General features: G+C 35.8%; 3 protein-coding genes across 3 annotated transcripts; 2 read left to right on the top strand and 1 right to left on the bottom strand.

Moving 5' to 3' along the window:
- Positions 1-1,060: 1,060 nt before the first annotated feature.
- Positions 1,061-8,582, top strand: LOC135685762 (selenoprotein N-like). The gene is made up of 13 exons (XM_065201830.2): positions 1,061-1,579; positions 1,817-1,951; positions 2,401-2,566; positions 2,866-3,046; positions 3,259-3,410; positions 3,883-3,918; positions 4,253-4,291; positions 4,955-5,106; positions 5,761-5,866; positions 6,434-6,537; positions 6,746-6,813; positions 7,278-7,382; positions 7,957-8,582. Exons 1-13 carry the CDS (start codon positions 1,313-1,315, stop codon positions 8,033-8,035), a joined length of 1,590 nt encoding a protein of 529 aa, XP_065057902.2. The 5' UTR covers positions 1,061-1,312; the 3' UTR covers positions 8,036-8,582.
- A 1,156-nt stretch (positions 8,583-9,738) lies between these two features.
- LOC135685790 (winged helix repair factor 1) lies at positions 9,739-13,399 on the top strand. Its single transcript, XM_065201862.2, has one exon. The coding sequence runs from the start codon at positions 10,219-10,221 to the stop codon at positions 11,035-11,037; it is 819 nt and encodes a 272-aa protein (XP_065057934.2). The 5' UTR covers positions 9,739-10,218; the 3' UTR covers positions 11,038-13,399.
- A 1,017-nt stretch (positions 13,400-14,416) lies between these two features.
- Positions 14,417-21,048, bottom strand: LOC135685801 (uncharacterized). Its single transcript, XM_065201874.2, has 4 exons — positions 20,281-21,048; positions 17,623-17,679; positions 16,904-17,134; positions 14,417-15,640 (listed from the first exon to the last, which is right to left on the bottom strand). The coding sequence occupies exons 1-4, from the start codon at positions 20,521-20,523 to the stop codon at positions 15,536-15,538; spliced, it is 636 nt and encodes a 211-aa protein (XP_065057946.1). The 5' UTR covers positions 20,524-21,048; the 3' UTR covers positions 14,417-15,535.
- Between the last annotated feature and the right edge of the window lie 390 nt (positions 21,049-21,438).

Raw genomic sequence — 21,438 nt, 5'->3', positions numbered from 1 at the left:
GGTTGCCATTTTGCAAAACATTGTAACTGTAATTGCGCGTTTTTGAAAGCACAAAGACTTCTTCACTTTTTCTGGAATCATACATTTTCCTCGCGTTGCTGAAAACTCTCACACCAGACAGCCCAATTTAAAGATCTAGTTTTTACCTTTCTTCGTTTTGCACAGACAATAAAATTGATAGGGTATAACAGTGATCGAAAGCCCTCATTTTGGGGCAATTGAAGTATAAGTTGGTAATGCCAAATTTCACCAAGTATTAGAAACAATTCTTATCTTATCTTAAATTACATTTTGATTAGTCTTTATTGAGCATGAAGAGTATGTCGAATCTTTTTTTCAAAAAGAGGAAACGGGACGATTTCGCAAGTCAAGCAATGCCAAATTTAGATCAAGTTTTTGTATAAAGCTTTTAGACCGCTTCAGCATATTTCCTTGTTTTTGGAGGTTTTCCATCCCATCTGAAAAATGAATTTTCACCTCTGTAAAGAACAATTAGAAAATTTACTCAAACTTGATGTCATTGGTTTTGAGAGAAAGTTCACTTTTATCTTATGATACACTTGAAAACTGGTATTAATAGTAATGTTAGAAGATGGAAAGAACTTGCAGTTAGAAGAACGTTGCTATTATTAATAAAAAAGCCACGCAACGAAAGAGCTAGGACCTGAGGCCCCTTATTAACGATTGAAAGTTACCCCTTCCTACCCCTTGGTATTGATTTTGTAGAACTTTTCGTTAGGACCTGTCCTTTTCTTTTCATATCACCACACCCCTTCTCACTGGCTATATTTTTTTAAAAGGGACGAATCAAAGCATATTCCTAAAAGAAGGCAACATGTGCTTCCTGTACAAGCCACAGGAAACTTGCCTCAAAGTATAGACTATTCTCCCAGAAGTCAGGATTTTATCCCGAGTTTTTGTTTGAGGGCAGGCCACTGCACCATGAACCTACTATTGTTTTAATTAAACAATATTACAACAATAGGAAACTGAACAAGGAACATCTCTATGACAAAGAGAGACTTATGCGAAGGAGAAAAATTACAGGGAAACAATGGAAATTCGTGGAAACGAAAGCTTCCGGATCCGATTGGTGGTCAACGTGTGGAAGAAATTGATCTTAGCATTTTGAGGACGCCGAGAGGGAAAAAATCATATTCCATACCTTAAGAATTTTGAAAGGAAAATGAGCCATAAAGAAAAAATTGATTAATCGCTTAAAAGTTTCAACGAGCTGCTGTACACAGGAAATGATGGTTACCTTTTTCTAGGCCTGACACGGAGAAGAATCGTCGCGCCAAACAGAAGTGGAATGTCTCTTCTCACAAAATTGGCATTCTTGGTTGGAATAATAGCAATCTGCATCTCAATAAGCGGTTTTTATAAGATCATCAATGAGATCCACTCATCTTTGAATTATGAAGATCGAGTCGTCGGAAGCATTAGCAAGGATACATTACGACTCTTCAACAATTATGACCAAGATGGTGATCGATACCTTGATATATTTGAATTTGACGCAGTGAAAAAATTCATCCTAGCAAGTCAAGAGCATGAGAAGCATATAACAGAGGAAGAGGTATTTGTTCTTACTTCTTGTATTAGTCTATAGTAGATACGGTCCCGTGTATAGCATAACATACCTGAATTTTATATGTTTTGTATATTAAGTAGCAAAGCAAAACTGAAAACTAAAGAAAATATTATTTAACAAATTTTTACTCTCTTCAAGTAATCTCTGAATTATTTGAGTTTCAAGTAACATTTTTGTATGTTATTTGCTTATCAGCTAAAATTAGTATTTTTTGCTTTCTAGGTTGACACAAAGTTAAGAAAAGAACAACTCATCAATGCAAAACTACCCCAAGATGTAGAATACACAACACTGAGAGCTAAACTCAAGCCACTTTTACTAGAAACTATGTCAAAGAGCAAACATGATTTGCAAGGGGTATTGCTTTGTAATTTTCTTTGGAACATCTGTTGAGCTTCTCTCTTAAAAACATAAAATTTGTATCCAACTGTCTGATTTAATTTTAAATGATGGTTTAAGTAAACCAGGGTTTTTATATGTGAAACTGAGATTTAAAAGACTAAGTTGTTTGAAAAACATTTGATTTTGGGACATTATGTTTTGTATCAAAACATTAAACAAAATAATTAATAAATGGTGTCCTACTATGATCCAGAAGAAAGGGGATGTTGGAGAAAAACAAAAATTGGAGATTTAGAAGTAGAGTGATGGTTACGAGGCATGCAAAAAACCAAATTTGAAGCTTTCGCCATAGCTTTCAGCCTGCTATTGCCAAAAAGTTGAGAAGTAAAACTAATATGCTCATTGCTTTGGTTTCATGAGTGCTTATTAAAATTTTCATATCTTCAATGCTCTTTCAATTTTAGATTGATCCAATGGGTGATGTTCATTTAAAAGGATTGAAATCATGGCAAAAGCCATTTATTCAAGAGCTTAATTTTACCTGTAAAGATTTGAACATATTTCTCCCAAAAGGGAATGCGAAGGTGGGAGAAGCCTGGGATGTTGTTCTGCCAATCTCTTCAAGATATGGTAAATGTTGTTTTTTTCTGTATTTTCCTGTGGATCTTGATTGGTTGAAGCAAATTTTCTCCAAAATTACATATTAATCTAATGGCATAATCTAATAGCATGATCACATTGTACATTGTACAATATATTGTTTTTTATAAAAATGTTCACTGAATTTTAATTTAACGTTTTGTAATTTTTCATTTAATGTTTCATTTGACATAAAAAGTATCATTTTGCTAATGATGATCCAGAAAAGTCTTATGATTGTTGTTTAATACTTTCTTTTTGGTTATATTGTCATTTGTTTTCTGACACAGAGCCTGGGCTTTCCCACAATCGTTTCTATCCAGAAAAGCCTACGGGGGAGAAAGAAAGAGTGCTTTTGAATATCCTGACAATGTTTTGGCCACAACCTTTTGTTCTGAATAGATTTGCACCTCAAGGAACAATGGCAGTGTTAAGAGGATTAACAAAGGACTATTATGACATAGTTTTTAGGTAATTACAATTGAGATCTTGCCAGAAAATCAAATGAGCTTTAGAGATATAAAAATGCTTGCTTCTCTTTTGGCTATCTAACATCTTATTAATCTTGTACCAGTGCTGCTAAGGGATTCTTAACTTTTGCATGAATAAGATAGGGGAAGTTGACAACTGAAGCAAAAGAGCAATTTATATCTGTGGTACTTTCAAGTTATTTTTATTTGTAGGGTGCATGCAGAGTTTCAAATGAATGAGCCACCAAACTTCCCATTCTGGTTTACACCAGCACAATTAACTGGAAACATTATCATAACCAAAGATGGGGAGCACATTGAACATTTTCATATGTTTGTACCAAATGATAAAAAGTTGAATGTAGGTAAGTAAAATGAGCTGTAGATGTAATTTAAGTAAATTAAGGGTGATTTCTTCTTCTTTTCTCTTATTTTTTTTGCTGCTACAATGGCATAGCATCTTGAGGGCCAGAGGGGCCAGGCTCCCCCTAACAAATTATTATAACATGCAATATGTCAATAGCTATGTCAAAGTCTTTCAGGATTAATTGTAACAATAAGGTTGTCTCCATGAATTCCTTTCTTTGTATTTATTTCTTCTTTTCAATCCTTCCTTTCAACTTCATCCTATACCCTTGGTGAATTTGGGGGGCTATTTCAGGCTAGACCTACATGCTTAATGCTTTTTATAGAGATTGAATGGAATAGTCAAGAATTTAACTATTTTTAAATCATGCTCTTTGCTTTTTACTGCTGAAAAGTGTCTTTTAAGGGGTTATTTCGTAAACCATGCTCTCAAATTTCTGTTATGCTCATAGTGTTTTTACTTTATTACAGACATGGAATGGATTACTGGAAAAAAGAAAGTCATTGGTAATTGTCTCCTAAACATGCCTTTCAAGGGCTGTCTCTCAAATTTTAAAATAAATAATTCTAAATTTTGACTTATTATTTTGATTTGTGCTCTTTTGATAAGTTTTGATTTAACTTACTATCATTTCATAGCTTTGCTGTGTTTCAAGTATTGTTTTGCAAATTTTACGATTTTTTATGTAATTTATTAAGAGTAAAACCAAGCAAAATTCATTAAAGGCAGTATGTCCTGCTCTTCACTGAAATAGAAATTTTCTGTAAACCATTGAACAGCGCAACACACTGCCTTTAATTTAGCTGACAAACACACATTTTTATTTTCTTGTTATTATAGACCAAGCAAGTGATCCTTGGGAAATGGAGGTTGATATAGGTAAGCCATGTAACAATTTTTTTTTGGTTGAAATTTGGTAACAATTTTTTTGGTAAATTTAGGAATTGCTTGGAAACGAGGCAAATGTTTTGAAACATGCTCAAATCTTTCGTCTGACACTCTTCAGAGTAAAACATGTCAAAATATCGATTGAAAAGTTAGGAGCACGCCAGTGTAAAGGTTGGCTGGGCCCTTTCATGGCTCTTAATTTACCATCAAGACAGGGAAATTATGAAGAATCTAAAGCGTATTTTCAAATGTAAGGATGCCTCCTAGGCCTTAAACGGGATAAAAAAATCTAGGACTTCATTCTACAGTCTAAGAAAAAGGACATAGATAATGAAATATTCGTTCACAGAACGTTTATCAAACTATTGTTTATATTTGACACGCTCTGGGCATAGTCAATGCTCTGGGTCATACTTGTCCTTGGTTGCAATTACTTCTCCATACGTTTTATAATATTCTGTATCCTAACGTATTTATTCTTGTGCTATGTTCTCATCGGTGGCGTTTTTACGTTGGAATTTTTTGTTTGAACAAATTAGAGCCGACGATGTTGCCCTTTATATAACACCACCCTTGCTTAACTTCGAAAATGTTTACAGAAAAGGGGTTTAATTGAGTTTTTGCCCTTTTCAAAGGTTTTATTTATATTAACAGGATACTTGCCTGAGATGTCCCTTGAAAATGAATTTCCAAGCCGGAGAATTGGTGAAAATAGGAAGCAAAAGGAACAATTTGCATGGGACAACGAAATTTCCCCATACGAGGCGAAGAGAATACTACAGAAAAAGTTTTATCCCTTCCAGGAGGTATACTACGATGACATATATTTTTCGACCACTGATATATTTTCTATAAAAGAGAAAGCCAGTTCCCCGTTCTTTCTATGTAAAGTAAACCAGAGAAAAAATCTGAGTTATTTTTCTTGGTCTTTCAACTTGTTTGATAGCTCTTCAATCTCCATGTCATCGCAATATTTACTTTGTCCTATTCTCTGTTTACGAAAATTTCTAAAAAAATATCTAAATTGCATGCAACCTACCATTCAAATGAACCAAAAAACATTTTGATACACAATTGGCAAGTCAGTAGAAATTGAAGGAAGTAAATAAGAAACAAACTAAGAAAAATCGTAATATAGAAATAAAAAGAAATGTAAGATAGGAGTTTAGCTTTATATTTGAGCTGCTGTCTTATATTAAAGTTGTCGATCCAGCAGTGTCAAACATATTGATGTTTACATAAATACTATGCCTTAAATGATATTGCTGCCCATAATTTATTTTCTTCGTCTGCCCTTTTATTTTTTACATGAAAAGAACCTTGAGTGTTGAAGAAGAAGCTTTTGATTGATATCCTAGAAGTAGACTTTGATTGATATCCTAGAAGTAGACGATGTGGAACAATTTACCTATTCAATGTTGATTGGTTTTTTTGCTTGATAGTATTCATTTGCTTTTCAGATTGAGTATTTCCCTTTCAACAAAACGTATCAGAGAGCTCAAAATGAAGATAAACTTGTTCACCATATTTTACTTTGGGGTGCTTTAGACGACCAGTCATGCTGAGGTAAGCATCCATAATTTTTTCTCTGGATTGTTCTTCTTTTAATTGCCAAATTTTATCTACCTTTGCTGTCATATCTTTTAAGCTTTCGTATTATTCTAAAGTGATTTCAAAGCTTTCTATTTACAGCTGTTTTTTTTGTAAATATGGTAACTTAATAATAGCTGACCGAATGATACTTCTTCAGGGTATAATTATTATTGATCTCTTCAACATTTCTATAGTATATATGATTTTGAATCTCTTATGACAAAGTTCGGTCATGAAGCAACTATTCATTTAAGTGAGTCTCTAGACATGTAAGAGATATTCTTTGCATATTTCTCAAAATCAGGGGCGGACATAGCTTGTGCGCAGACCCAGTAGGGCGGAGACTGAGGACAGAGGTATTTGTTCTAAAACAACGGACAAATACAATAGGCTTGCCCCCCTCTCTCCAATATTTGACCAAGTCTCCGCCACTGCTCAAAATCAATGATTATATCTCTACTTTCATCATTTGTACCCTTTCAAATAATCTGACTGCATGAAATCACACTGACCCTTTTTATCATACCGATTTCCTTCTAGGTTCCGGGCGAACTCTCCGGGAAGGGCCTTTGGAGAGTTCGCCCATTTTGAAGTTGCTCAAAAAGCACTTCATAAGCTCATGGTCTTTGATTGCAGAGCTCAAGGTGATTATATCTTTTTACCGTCTCAAAAAGAATATTTTGGTCATCAAAGAGCCTCCATGATGCACAGGCTGCTGAAAATAGGTTTGACTAGAAGCATTAAAGCACCTCAAAATGTATCGAGTATATTTCTATAAATATATTTCTTTATTTACCTTCCTACTTTTGATAGGATGTATTCAGGTTTAACATGTGTACATTCGCTTTTCAGGACCTCTCTGCAAACAGCACTGATGCTGATGTTAGAAAACTTGCAGATATTGGTCTGGAAGGATATAAGTAAGTGTTCACAGGTCACGTTGAAAGTGGGTCTTTTGATATTTGCTTAAATTCTTTTTGTCAATATAACGAATACCGGGATGATACGCAGTGGCGGCGCCAGCTACTGCAGAGTGGGAGGGTAATGGGTATTGCCCATGAGACCACTCCCTATTTGCCTCGCTTCAGTGCTTTGTATCAGGTCAAATATGATCAACCCTGACCTAGTGCTTTTTAATCCGTTTATAGACGAAATATGTAGACCATGTTTCGACAAAAGTGTGGGGGGGGGTTAATTAACCCCCATACCACCCCTTGGCGTCGCCACTGCATGAAAGAATCATCGAAACGGTTCACGTGGAAGTAAGGTTTCTTGTTGAGACAACGATTTACATTATCCTATACATTTGTTTTTTATCGTTCGGGGCCACTTCAACTCGCAGTGTTTGATTTCCCCTGTTACTTTTATTCTTTTTCTTTTGTAGGTTCCCTGTTCAATCAATGGTTCAGTACCCAAATGGAACGATTCTTTCTAGTTTGAACGCAAATGAATTATTGGATGCATCGCAAACATTGAATTCTATTTCCAGGTTTGCTGTTCCTTTCAGCTCCATCCTTGCAAACGATATGTCTGTTTTTCTACAAATAAACCTTTTTGTTTGCTAGGCCATAGTTACCTTTATTTATAATAACACCATACAGCTATGCCTAACTTTAACTACTCAGTTGGACTCCATCTATCTACCTTATCTATCTATCTATCTATCTATCTATCTATTAGCATTCCTAGTATCATTTTGTAGCATTCTGGGCGATCTGTTTCAACAGGCATCAATTAAAAGCTTTCTATTAGTTTGACAAGATTCTCCTTAAAATAATTTTATCGTTTTCAAAACAATTTTTTTATCTTGGTCATGATATCATTGGACAAAGGACTTGAGGATCGACAAATAAATCTTGTTGCCTGCAATCAAGAATGTCATAATCAATTTTCTCTCCCCAAATATAAATCTTTTTGAAAATATCTATTTCCCAAACTTAAGCATTTATTTTAGAACTTTATTCCTTCGCCTTCCGTTCTTCTTACTAGCAAAATGCATCAACATCAAACTTTTTCTCTATGTGTTACTTTTTCAAACAATGGCAATTTCATTTTTTTGGCAGTGTTTTTGATGATCCTGTCAGTTCCAACTACTACAATTTCTTGCAGCAAGGATTGAAGAAAGCTGGTAGAGAGCTTTAGATAAAATAGAGTCATTTTTACGCATTTAAATTTTTCTTATTATTCATGTTTCCAGCTGATTTAGTTTTTAGATGGTTTTAAGCTTGATATTGGCTTAGCACGCTCTTCATCAGAATTCTTAACTTTTCCATACCCGCAACTCTATGATGCCACATTATTTTCCTGTATGCTGGCCTTTGAACAGTTGTATCTGCGAACTCCCGTCACTTTTGCAAGGCAGCTACATGTTTGTTGAAGTTTTCCAAACTTCCTAGAATTTATCAAACTCAAAAAGCTCGCTTTGATTTAGCGAAATATGAGTCATTACCAGATTTTTGTTTGTTTCATGTGACAAAAGCTGTTAACTTCATTTTTTATGTAACGTTCACCTCTTCTTATTTTAGTCTCTTGTAATTCAGTTACGTGGCTGTTATGAAAACAGTTTTGTAAAATGCTTTTAACAGCATTCGGGACTGTTTGATACTTATCAGCCGTCTGCTAACATCTTATTTTATTGTTTAGATATTTAGATTGTATTTGTAATTAATGTTAAAAAAATACTGCTGGATATCATTGATTTTTTGTGATTTTCTTCAAATGCTCAATCGAGTACGAAGATCAAATGTTGAGTGATTAAGTGATTCACTTCTATCGCTGTGATCATTTGGGACAATGATCATTGAGTGAATGTGACAGCTGTGAGTAAACCTTCTCAAATCAGTTGGAGACATTTCCTCAGACGAATATTTCTCGTAATTCATGTTGACGAGGCGTTTGATAAACATCGAAACCCTCTGATACACCTTTGTCCTTTATTTTAGAGCTATTTTGGGTGAATGTTCTTCAAAGACTAAGTACAGGTATACTTAAGATGAATATAGCGATCATCTGTTGTAAAGTGAAACATGAAAAAATTGATCCTTTTTTATAGAAAATATTCTTCCCTTTGAAAACATTTCGTCCCAAGCTTCCCGAAAAACAGGGAAGATGTTTCCGTCAAATATGTGCCAAATATACTTGAAATACAAATAAATTTTATCAATAAATTTTCTCCTTTCTGATAATACCGTTCTTTGCTTAGAAAAAGTCTTATAAAAACCATTATTTTATCAAGGCTTAGTTTTTTGTAATTTATAAGGAATACCGCAACGTGACGAGAGCAAACAACAACAAACATACAAATCACTGATATTAGCCAGATAAGTGTGGAATGCAAGGAAAGGTGGTTGAATCATCTTCTCTTGCCAGTATACAGCTTTCTTTGCTTAAAAAATTCTTATCCAAAAACCGACAATTTGGCAAGTCTATAGGCTTAGTTTTTTGGCTGTTCTTGGAGCGGAGAAAAAGGTGATTATTTTTACATTAAGTATAAGCCAGATAAATGTAAAATACATGGAAAATGGGTTGCATCATCTCCTCTTGCCTGTATAAAGCTTTCTTTACTTAAAAAAATCTTATTCAAAAACCGTCAATTTGGCAAGCCTATAGTCTTATATTTTGGCAGTTTTCTGAGCTGAGAAAAAGAGAGACTTTTTAAGCAAAATATTTGCCAGATAGAAACAAGAAAATCGGTTTAATGGTCTTCTCTTTTCATAGAAAACCTTTGATTGCGCTAAAACATTTTTATCCAAAAATCATCATTTTGGCAAGCTGATTTGCTTTGCTTTTCAGCTGTCTTATGCATTGGGAATAAAGGGTCATTTGCGAGGCAAGTTGGAAACTGGGGGTGGGGAGGGGGGCAAATCAAAGACAACTAAAAGATTTTGCAAAAGCTCATTTCTTTTGTGAGACGAAAGGTAATCACGCCAAAAGTGAGTTGTTATGCTGTAGGCTACATCAGGGGTGGAAATTGTAGGGATGTGGATGGGCAAGGATCCCCCAGATAAACAATTGTTAGTTTCTGAAAGTTTTTGTCTATGAAGTAAGGATTTAAGTCAATTCTGTAGTCGAAAGTATAGAAATGGGAAAAACCTGTTTTAGTAGAAATGGAGCTTTTGTTACTTTACTTTAATCAGATATTTGTCAGTTGAGTCCATACCTTCATAATGCTCTGTCAAAAACCAGTTGCATGATTACGAGGCTCAATGAAAACGACAACTACATGAAAAGTAGGCCTTGTACATAATCAGCTGTTTTTAACTTGATGATATCCTAAACAAGAATGGAAAAGGAAGAAATATAGGTTGTATTTTCATATATCAGCGATGCTGCGTGGGTCTTTATCAGGAATTGGAAAACCCAGGAAACGGAAGTTCAACGACAGTTTCCTTACTGAAATTACACTCGAGCCGTTGCCCGAAATTCCAAATGATACGAAGGCAGTTCTTGATCACCTAACCCAGATGTTTCCAAGAGAAAAATTTGCTTTCAAGCTACCACCTATCGTGATAAAGCACCAGCTTTATAGTATCTTAGAGGATAAAACTGTTGTTGACAGGGAATTGAACTCGCTAAGGGACAATGGCAGCATTCGGTTTTTTAAACTCGATTCAGGCACGGATGAATTTGCAATTATTTACACTCAAGATTATGTGGACCACGTGAAAGCTTGTGCCGGTGCACGAGGTCATGGGGAAAATCCTCTTGTCCAGAAATTCTTAACTACAGTCCTGCCAGAAATAAAAGACGTCAGTATTCAAAAGGAAAAGACAAAGGAGGTTATTTTAAATGATCAAATGGTCACAGTGCTGGTCAATTTAGGTGTTCTTAATGTCAGAGATGTTAAAAGCTGGTGGATATCTATTCCTGGTAGTGCTTTGTTTATGAAAAGTCTTTTTGCTGGGCGGAAAGCTGTTTTGTCCTTAATAAGAAAAAGAAAATTCAAAGAGATTTTTGGAATGGAGCTTGAACAACGAAACATTGACTATCATTCAAAACTTGGTATGAAGTATCATATTCATGATTTAATTGGGGCTGACTTACTTACCCGAGTTCCAACTACTGGTGGTGTTATTTTGAGATACACGGGAGCTGATACCAAAAGGGCTAGAACAAAGAAGGTCAAATCAAAATCGATTTTGTAAATGTAGATTAGACTAGCAATCCAACATTCACAGCAACACCCTTGTTGTGTTACCAGCCACATTACCAAAAAGGAGTTAATAGTTTTAGCCTACCTATCCATAGAAAAAAGAAACCAAGGGTGCAGAGTATATACCCCATTCTGTGTCAAAACTTTGAAACCACAAAGTCAGTCCTGATGAAATGTTATGCTTGAAACGTCGCCCTTTTCTTTCATTCATGTACAAAGTCACTGAAAATGTAATTGGTTTTTACCTACAAGACACTGAACATGTAACATCAATTATCAGTCCATATACCTCTGCTTTTAGGCATTTTACTAACACACAATACATTTAAAGCTTGTTAACTTTTTTACAACATGAAGTAAATTATACTAAGTGTGTTCACACAAAGAGTTTTCTGTACTATGCTAGAGTTTGTGTTTTTGTTACTTTGCCTCTGGAAGCTAACTGTGTTTCTGTGCTTTACTGACACAGCTTTGATGGCAAGTCTGTAATCCTTTTAACTGTTCATCATAGTTTACCTGGGCACATGGCTTTGATAGCTCTGTCTTGAGTTCTTTCCATGTGTCCATCAGCTAATTAAAGGAGAACTGACACGCAAAAATAACTTTGGCTTATTCGATGCAAAATTTGTCGCTGACTTCAAATCTGCAAAAAGTTTTCTTCTAAGATTCGCCGTTTTTCTGATATTTGCACTTTTATCCGTCAATTACGTCACAGCCAGGACTCGGGAATTTCCCGAAGCGGAAACAAGATTATCGCCAGGAGTTGTTAAAATTCTCGGTTGACGTCACAAGTGACATGTTAACAATGCCGTTGTAAAGGCTTTCACCGCAACGGTAGAAGTAAAAATGAAGTTTCGTGTTTTATTGAAAATAGTCTGCGATAAAAAGACAAAAAATTGTCAGGCATTTCATTTATAAGTATAAAGAAGCTAGAAAATCCTAGCTACATATCTGATAAGACGCTAATATCCACATAAAATTTATTTTTATGCCATGATATCTTCGAAGCAGCATGCTCCGAAACATTCAAAGAACCTCAAAGCTTGTGAAGAAAAGAGTCGACTTTGTTTGAAAACTGATACCGTTTCTTCAAAGTTTTTATTTTTACAATTACAAATAAAACCGCAATATGGGGGTGGGGGGGGGGGGGTTGAAGCAATAGCCAAAAGACAAACGAAATCTAGTGGAGACAGCGGTAAAAGCGATCCTGCAATCTGCTTAGGGTGCAGAAATATGAATTCAAGAAAAAACCTTGTTTGATGGGAGCTGCGAGTGTGACTAAATAATAATTTCACTGATCTTGATTATTGTATTCTAACAGAGGTTGAGATACTAGGGAATAATCTAGTCTAGAAAAAGACCATCCCCCACCCAAGTCAAAATTGTTTGCAAAAGAAGATAATGCGCCTGTTGATATTCCTATGACAACTAAACAGCATTTTTTCGACTAAGAAATCAAGTTCTTTGGCTAATAGCTAAGAGCCTATTTCATAAATCCAGATTTTTCGACTGTCAGGTAACTTATCAGTTCCCGAAACCCTTCACGCCCGGTGAAAATGGCATATATTACGCACAAGTCGACTTTTAACCCGCCTTCACTATTTAATATCACTATACAGTTAACGCGTTTGAAACATGGAAAAACAATCATAGAATGCTATATTGATAATGAATAACTTGCAGTTCCGTTTAGGGCATCATGGGCATTTTAGCCAATTTAGGCCATACAGACAAAGCAGTCTAGACAAAGACGCCTCAATCTGAAATAAAATTCTAGTTTTACGATACCTGATCTCATTTAGATTGTAGTTATAGCATTGTTTTTAATAGAAATTCCATATCAGTTTGTACTTCCAGTCTGTTCTTTGTCCATAACATCGTTACTGTTGAGCCATGGGACGACTCACGACAGCGCTGCCCAAGCGGCAGCGCTGGTTGGCAGCAAAAGCTCAGACGGCTGAAACTCTCCATTTGTTTCGAAATCAGTGTAATAAAACTCCGATTCAGAGTCCCAAACCATTGAAAAAGTCAATTATGTGTCAAAATTGCAAAATTAGCTCCTTTCACATGCACAAAATAAACATTTGCCCGCAGCATTTTGTTAAAGGTTTCTATAGAGAAACACAATACGTGCTGAGAACATGTCACTTGTGACGTCAAAGATGATCGCCCACTCGTGACGATTTTCGCCTCGAGTCTCAAGTTGTCGGAACAATTGTCGTTTCTCAACTTAAAACGCTTGTATTTCAAAAACGGTAACTGTGATTTAAAAAATTCTTTCTATCCCGGAATTTGCTTGTCACAAACTACCGTTTTAGCCAAACTTATTTTTGCGTGTCAGTTCTCCTTTAAGTAAATCTATTGTTGTTTATCTTAACCTTTTTGTATTAATTTTTATTCTTTGTTTCTTTTTGTATTAATTGTTGTGTATAAGTTTATATTATTGATTGTATTAAACAACTTTAGAATGACGTAGCTTGTAATAAACTTGATTTGCTGAAAAATTTTTGGAATGAGTTTGGAATGAATTTCTGAAATTGATGCTTGTAAAGTTATTAATTCTTAAGTGTAAAATGTGCACAAAAATGATACGAAAATTTTAGCGGTAGAAATTCTTTTAAAAGCTCTCAATTAGATGTTATCAATGGGGCTGGAAATTGTTGGTGAGCAAATATCTTTATATTTTCAACCTCCCTAGTATAAAACCCTAGCAAAGAAAGTAACCATTTTTCGTGGAGGATACTTGTATGAATTTGACCACCAAAGGTGTTCAAGAATTTTCTCAACCTTTGGCAGATTTCAATTTTTTGTAGTTTTGCTGTCATATAAGCAAATCTTAATAAAAATGATCTGGCAAATTACCAAAATGACAAAAAGAGCAACCTCTGTCAATAACACGTCCTGTCCTTAGCAAAAGAGAGATGCTTATCTGAACAAATATCTTATACTTTTAAGAAGTGGACTTACAAAGTGGCAGAAATTAAAGGCCATGATGTGGCGAGGTACCCTTCAACCCAAAAAGTGGCGGATTTAAGGGGGGGCAACTAGGGGCAGTTGCACCTCCCTCGACGAGTTGAAGAAAGTCTGGTGCCCCTTTTTAGAAATTGTGCGCCCCTTTTGAAAAATGAGAATCAGGTGGAAAAGTTTCTGAGACCGATAGGTTAATTTGCTTCAACGATTACCTCAAAGTTATGTTGTTTATTCTGAAATACAGCGTACTCTCGTCACCAATTTATGAAAATTATTCAGCGCCCCCCACCACCGACTGCCCCTCCTTCAAATTTACTCTGGATCCGCCCCTGATTACCCAAATATCGATTAACCCCTGCATTACATCACATTTTCTTGAAATAGCTTTGCGATTGATAATATATTATAACGTTTCATATTTTCATCAATAGCAACTGATTTCTTGAAATAGCAATGAAAGAGGCACAAGACAAAATAAAAGTTTCACTGGTTTAATTTTAAAGCTTCAAATTAAACCTGCAAATAATTTAATTAGCAAATTTACATTTTTATTTAAAAAACTACAGTAAAGACAGAACAAAGTATCAGTAGACTGTGCTCTAAACCTTTTTTTCTGAGAAACTGAGAAAGCAAAGAACGATAATCTTCACAAGAGATAACTTTGAAACTAATTCTTACCACCTCTCAAGTATTTTTGTTTTTTGAACATGGCTGAACATCGACGACACACAGCTTTTTAGACGAGGATGAAAAAAGGAACGATAAGTACAAAAAACTTTAAATACACTGTTAAAATGAAAAAGATTGAAATTGCCATTGTAAAAATTTTGGGGCCCTTTTCCCATGTCGGCCCTGACATTATTATCTAAGTTAAAATGTTTTTCGTTGTAATGCTTGGGAGACACCTGAATGCCTATAGCAAAACCCTTACACGGGAAGGGAGGAAAACGCTTAGAAAAAAGGAGACAAAATCAACTATTTAGCTTTTAAAACAGACTATATAACAAATATTTAGCTGAACAGTGAAGCAAGCAGTTCAAATGATACCATTTTCAGTATCAAACCTCGGTTTCACAAAAGAAGCACAATTTTCGTCGAGAGCATGCAAACCCATGTGCGAAGTATGGAAGATACGATGTTTCTGAATGTCTGAATTTTCATTTCAAAGTTTGGAATCTCTTCAAGCTCTTTTTTGACTCAAACTCATTTATTCTTTGACCATTGCACACCTTTTTATAAGAATACCAGATATTCTCAAACATTTGTTATTCTTTATTCTTAAACTGACGCCATGCAAATGAAAAAAAGGTAGACTTTGCAGTAGCATGCAATTACTGATGAAAATCTGACCTGATTTTAATTAGTAGTTTTTCAGCATAGATTTATTACTTAACTTAGAAATCACATGCGTCGATATTTTTATAAAATATGTTCTCATTAAAGAAGTGTGTAATCTGGGAGTCTGGTGTGAACCTCTTCAAAATGCTACAAAAGCAGAAAGCCAAGTCTTTTCTATCCGCTTAAGGCTCATAAGGTGGAGGAGGGCCCTGTAGCTCTGCCATTGATCTTCGAAAATCCTCGTTACTGAATGATGTCACTGATGTTGGTGCTACCTGATTGCCAGCCTGCAAAAAAGTTGCAATGGAACGATAAGTTTTGACTTTGAATAAAACAATGTCAATTTTTAATCAGCATCAAAATACGGACACTTTATGCATTATGCAAAACGCGCAAAAGATTTTGCTTCATTCCTCAAGCCAAAACCAACCACAAATTTTGTTGTTCATCAATTAGATAGATGCAAAAATCAAATGATCTATCTAAGAACATTAGATTTATCATCAAACATCTAATGGATAAATAATTGCAGAATTTCTCACTGGTTCGTGTTAACAGTTGAGTTGATAGAATAGCTGGATATCCTAGAAGAATTTCCGTTCCTTCATGATTTTGTTATCAGTTTTTATATGCCTGAAGCCCATGGAAACAACAATTTTAATGCAAAAACAATGTTGTACCATTATGGACACCACCGATAGTTTTGATACCAAAGTTCGGTATGAAGGTCATAAGGTCCGCCTAACAAGCCTAAATAAATTTTGGGCCAAATGAAAATTATAAAAAACTGACCCCTTTTAAATTAAAGTGACGTGATAAGTTCCCAAAATTGTCATTCGCTGCCACAAACCTTAGGCAAAGAAGGGACACATTGGGACAAAAACTCGCTGTTGATACTTTTTAGTTTTCAAAGTTTCAGATTTAAGAAGACAAATAATGTTTAGAATAGGTTATATAGATTGCTACCAAAACGCCGCAAAAAGCATATTCAAGACAAGATTTTACGTATTATTTCAGATTTAATAGCTTAATAAGACTAATCATATTCAGCCCTATATAATAGCATATGTAAGACCTTTGAGGAAAACGAAATAAAGTGGATTAGGCCCTGGATGAAAGATTTTAGAAGTTCGAGTGTGATTGGAGATAAAAACAGAATCTAAGGTCATTGTGGAATATTGAATGATATCCTTATTAATTTCTAGGATCATATTCTAATTTTCAATGAATTAAGGCATGCGATTAAGATTGATAACCGTAGACAGGGAATGCTTTTGATCAATGCAATAAACTGGTTTGATCCTTCTTTCAGGCACCGCGGAGCGTTGAGAAAAATGGGGGGTTTAAAAAAGTGGGGGGGGGGGGCTAAAACCGTATAGAAAGGGGCTTTACTGGTAGTTTAGTACTGAATATCTGGCATTTCATGCAAAAAGTGAGGGGGGAGGCCTGCTCCGCGGTGCCGGTCTCCTCAACCCAACCGTTTCTATCTGGAGATCGCTTAAACTTAGAGTCATCAAGAAATCGGTATTAATATTGATAACAAGAAAAACCTGGTCTCTCCTCCGTGTAGGCAGTTGTTCCCGCACACTCCAGGCTACAGCAGTTGCAAGGCCAGCGAATAGAAATCCAAGTACGGCTGCAGTCATATTAAAGCCATAGAAAATGAACGCTTTAGAACTTCTGTCTTTGTCAGTTTCTTGAATTAATAATTTGATCATCCAACATCCACTTGACATGTACATAAGAGTTGTAAAAAAAGACACCACCGCTGTAGTTGTGATCTGAGAAGGAAAATGCGCATGTGAATATACCGAGAAGCTAAAAGCACTTTACTGTGAAGGACAGATATTTTCCTCATATTAGATGAAAAGTAAAGTTTTCGCAAAAATCTTATTCTAAATTCCTGAAATTTGACATACAGTGTGAAAAAGGACTGTACAAGGGTAGCATTTGGGGGGGGGGTGGAGGCCGGTTTGCCCCCCAATTTTACCACCTCAGCTAGGCTATTACATCCAAATGTGTAAATTGATTACAAGTGTCTTCCAAATTGTCTGACTGAGGTATGACTATTGAAAACCTAAACTTAACTGAAACATTGCTGTAGTTTGTGCTTGGTTCATAACTTTAGAGCCAACACTAAATTACAGTGATTTGATAAGCAAAGATAAAGAGTTTATTAACACCAAACTCTTCTTGAAGGTCAATACGATAACAGAAGATCCCTTGGTTACAAAAGAGAAGTTTTTAAATTCAAATTTCAGAGACTCACCCATAATTTATTCACATGCCGCCATGCTCTTGCTGATAATATGCCACTTAGTATTATCTACCAAAAAAGTGACATACATTAATCAGTAATTACTTATGAAACTTTACACCCTTCGTAGTACTCTTTAAAAACTCATCAAAAAAGATAGATCTAATTAGAAAACAGGGAACATTTACGGTATAACTGGACATTGATGAGATAACAGCCCAAAAACTTCTGCTCACCCAACTCCTGCCATCCGTTGCTACCCCTTTTCATCCACTGTGAAAATAACCTAATTGCACGTTTGACAATTGACCCAGGCTAGCTCAAAGATGCTTCAGACGGTTTCCAGAAGAAACATCAAAATTTGTTAAGCAACAGGAGAGGAAATTCAGTATGGAGTTACCAAATGCTAGATTAACATGGCTAGGATATACTCTTTGCAAATTTACCCATTTCCTCCTAGGAATCAAGATCGGTGTTTGTTATTAAAAACACAGCCATCAACTCAAGAGGTCATCTCCTGAAAAGTTTTTTGGAATTTCAATGAGCCAAAAATGGTAAGGTTTATCCACATTTCTGTGGTAGAGCTCGATCGTTGTTCTATGAGGCAGTTTTGGAATCTATCTACATAAACATCTACATAAACAATGAAAAACTGCTATTGGGTTAATAGGAGATCGTTTCTTCTTATGGATTTCACTGGTGATATTTCCAAGGCAAGCAGCCCAGATTGGGAAACCTCGACAGTCATGCGATCACGTTTCTGATTGGCCTATTTCGATCCACAACCGGGTATAGGCCAAGGACCGTGGAGCATATTACAGATTGAGGGGGTTAAAACGTTTTGGGGGCTAAACATGCTAAAGACCAAGAGCAGGACAATTTTTATAAGGTTTTAAATATATTTTTGAAGTTATTGGGAGGCTAAAGTCAATAACGTCCTTGGTATAGACTGATATTAGCGTAAAATGTTCGATCTATGTTCGTATGTTTTATACTCTGAAGAGTATAAGAAGTATAAGAATACAAGCTAAAGTGTGATTCAAAATGTTTGAATTTTTCAAAGCAATTTTTAAATTTAATACCGCAAAAAGGTTTTATTGTAATGTGCTTCGTAATGTATGGTTTTAGGTATATTTGTCAATAAAACTGAAACTAACAGTCAGTGTTCCTTTTTAATGCTTTAATTTATAAGAGTGAGTCATTTTAAAAATTCGAAATGGAGCGCTTTACATAATTTATGCTGTGCAGATGCAAAAGACTTTATTAATATCGATATTCTCCTCAATATCCTCTTTAAATAACTATTGGTAAGCCTTCACTCAAATGAGATTAAAACCAACGACCCAATCGACTCACATATGGAGCGCCTTTTCGAAAAACTATGGCTTATGAATAACTGAATATACTGATTATCCTATCGTTCCTCACACCAAATCAGCTGTTCTTGAATTTAAGCCTGTTTTCCTCACAAAATTTTACTAGCCTGTAAGCACTTCACTGTAAGCATCTGCTAATGTCCTAAAAATGGAAATTCCGATAGGGGCTGCAACGAGATGCTCCATTAACATTGTGACAATTATTTGGCAGTGAAGCCCCCACAGTGCCAAGCTCCCACGGTTATTAAGTAGGCGCTAGTTGCTTGCGGTGTATTTGGAAGAATACTAATTTGTGATTTTGGCCTCTGCTACTATTTCCGACATTTACCACCGTGGTTTCGCACCTTGATCGGGCTAGAAGCATTGCGAATAACCGGCTAGAGTTGAAAAATCATCTAAAGTTCTACTTTTTACAAACATGCGGCATTCGTGGTACACCTGTGATGCCTTTGTAATTCATTATTGAGGTAGAAAATTGAAGAAGGAGTTGTTGGTTTGATTCTCATAGAACGTTCTAATCCAAGCAAATCAACACGTGCTTTCCGAGTTGCGTGCTCGTGGGGCTAGAATGCTTTGTTGTGGTTTTATTGAGTGTTCTGTACAGGCAGGTAGATCAACGGCATTGCTTTGTTAAAAGCTGTTTTTTGAATATTTGCTGCTTGATCATTTTTTTCGTTATCGGTGGGTAATCACGAAATTGCAGCAATGTTTCTTTTATTGCTGCACTGTCCAGATGTGAGACATGTGAAAAGCGGATTTGGCGAGGGGGGCAGAGATAGGGTGGGCGGTCCTAAAACTAAAGGTTTTCAGTATGCTAGGAGCCAAGATTATTACAGTCTGGCTACAGTCTGGGTAGTGTAGGGTGATGGATAGACTTTTCATCACAAGACTGAGTAGACAGTTACAAGGTTTGAATTTATCATAACAAAAAATCTGTGAATGTCTACTCTGTCTTTTTAACATAACTGAATAAAACAGATATTTACAACCAACAAAGCATTTGCTGTGAAAAGGGAAAACAAACAGCTACAGCTTACAACTGTAAACAATTTTCAGTAGCAAAATTGGCAAGCTCTATTCCTATGGATTGTATAAACGTTTCTTTGCGAAAACGTATAATGATTATAATACGAGGTTGCATAGTTATGAGGTAGCAATTATTAGATTCCTTTAGAGTGCTTGATATTGTGATAGACCGACTTACTGAAATTGTATAGGAATAAAACGAAAATTCCTATACGACCTACCAAAGAAATGTTATCAAAAAAATTATTTATGTTGAAGGTATACTCACGGCTCCTCCTGACCAGAAGTTAAAAGCGGCCGTTTTTCGTATATGTCCTGGATAAGCAAAAACTGCCCAATTTCCCAAACCAATTGAAGCTACGGCTATTATTATTTCAAAAGCTCCTAAAATAGTCAACGCACACATTCTATCCTTCTTGGCACTGACACATAAACACGTGCATCTGTTGACTGTAAAGGATTCTCCTCTTTCTAAATTTATCCCAGACATGTTGTTTTGAAGATTTAACATGAAGTTTCAATGATCCATTTGTTGTGAACGGTATTTCTTCTTCTCCGTTACTTGGTGTTCAGGATACCAGCGTCACTGTACATGAGAGAACCTTAAAAGTGTCAAGTATTTTCAGTAGCCAACGAGAATTAGGTTTTTCTATAAAATTAAATATCTCCCATATGGCGATCGCTGATCTTTATCTCTATGGTCAATGAATAATTGAATAGAGAACACGCGAGGCCTCCTTTCGTTTCTTTCTGATTCACACGAGGCCACAGGTGACAAAGAAGAACAGGTCTAAACCGCAATGCTTTAAGTCGTTAGAGGCAAAGGACCTTCTCTTTGCAAAACAAATTCGTACGAGTATTGGTATCAGGAGCGGGATAGCAGGTAATCAAAACAAACTCTAACCTGAAACGGAAATTTATGCAACTTTCGCGAAGAGATTCTCTTCCTCACAGCGTGCTTTTCGTTTAGCAGATGCACAGTCCCTCTGCGACTTAACCTGAATCAACCGGCGGATAATCTTAGCGAGGAAGGTCGCGCGAAGAAAATTCGTTAGTCTCACCAATTGATTCTCCCTTGTATCCGGCTTTCACATTGGCGTTAGCTGTTTAAGGATCTGCCACTTTTTTCGTTGCATTTAAGGAAGAATTTAAACCCTCAGTGAAACTCACAGGATTGTTGGCTTAATTCGAATACCTTTGTCAAAATCAAAAACCAAATGCCTGTAAACCATTCCAGAGCAATGTGCTCAGGAAGTGGATAAAACTTAGCACAGAATGACGCACGAGGCTTAGCACGGTTGTGAGCGAAGGTGATAATTACGGATGTTTCTTTACAGTAAAGAACAAGCAACATTCTGTGCTAATCTACTGGATAAGAGGAAACCTGCGATCAAAAGTATTCTGAAAATTGTGACGCTGCTGATCA

Source organism: Rhopilema esculentum, chromosome 10 (assembly GCF_057945365.1).
Source record: "Rhopilema esculentum isolate cy_ngs chromosome 10, ASM5794536v1, whole genome shotgun sequence".
Classification (NCBI taxonomy): domain Eukaryota; kingdom Metazoa; phylum Cnidaria; class Scyphozoa; order Rhizostomeae; family Rhizostomatidae; genus Rhopilema; species Rhopilema esculentum.
The sequence above is the reverse complement of the archived record's forward strand: the minus strand, read 5'-3'. Positions and strand labels throughout refer to the sequence as shown.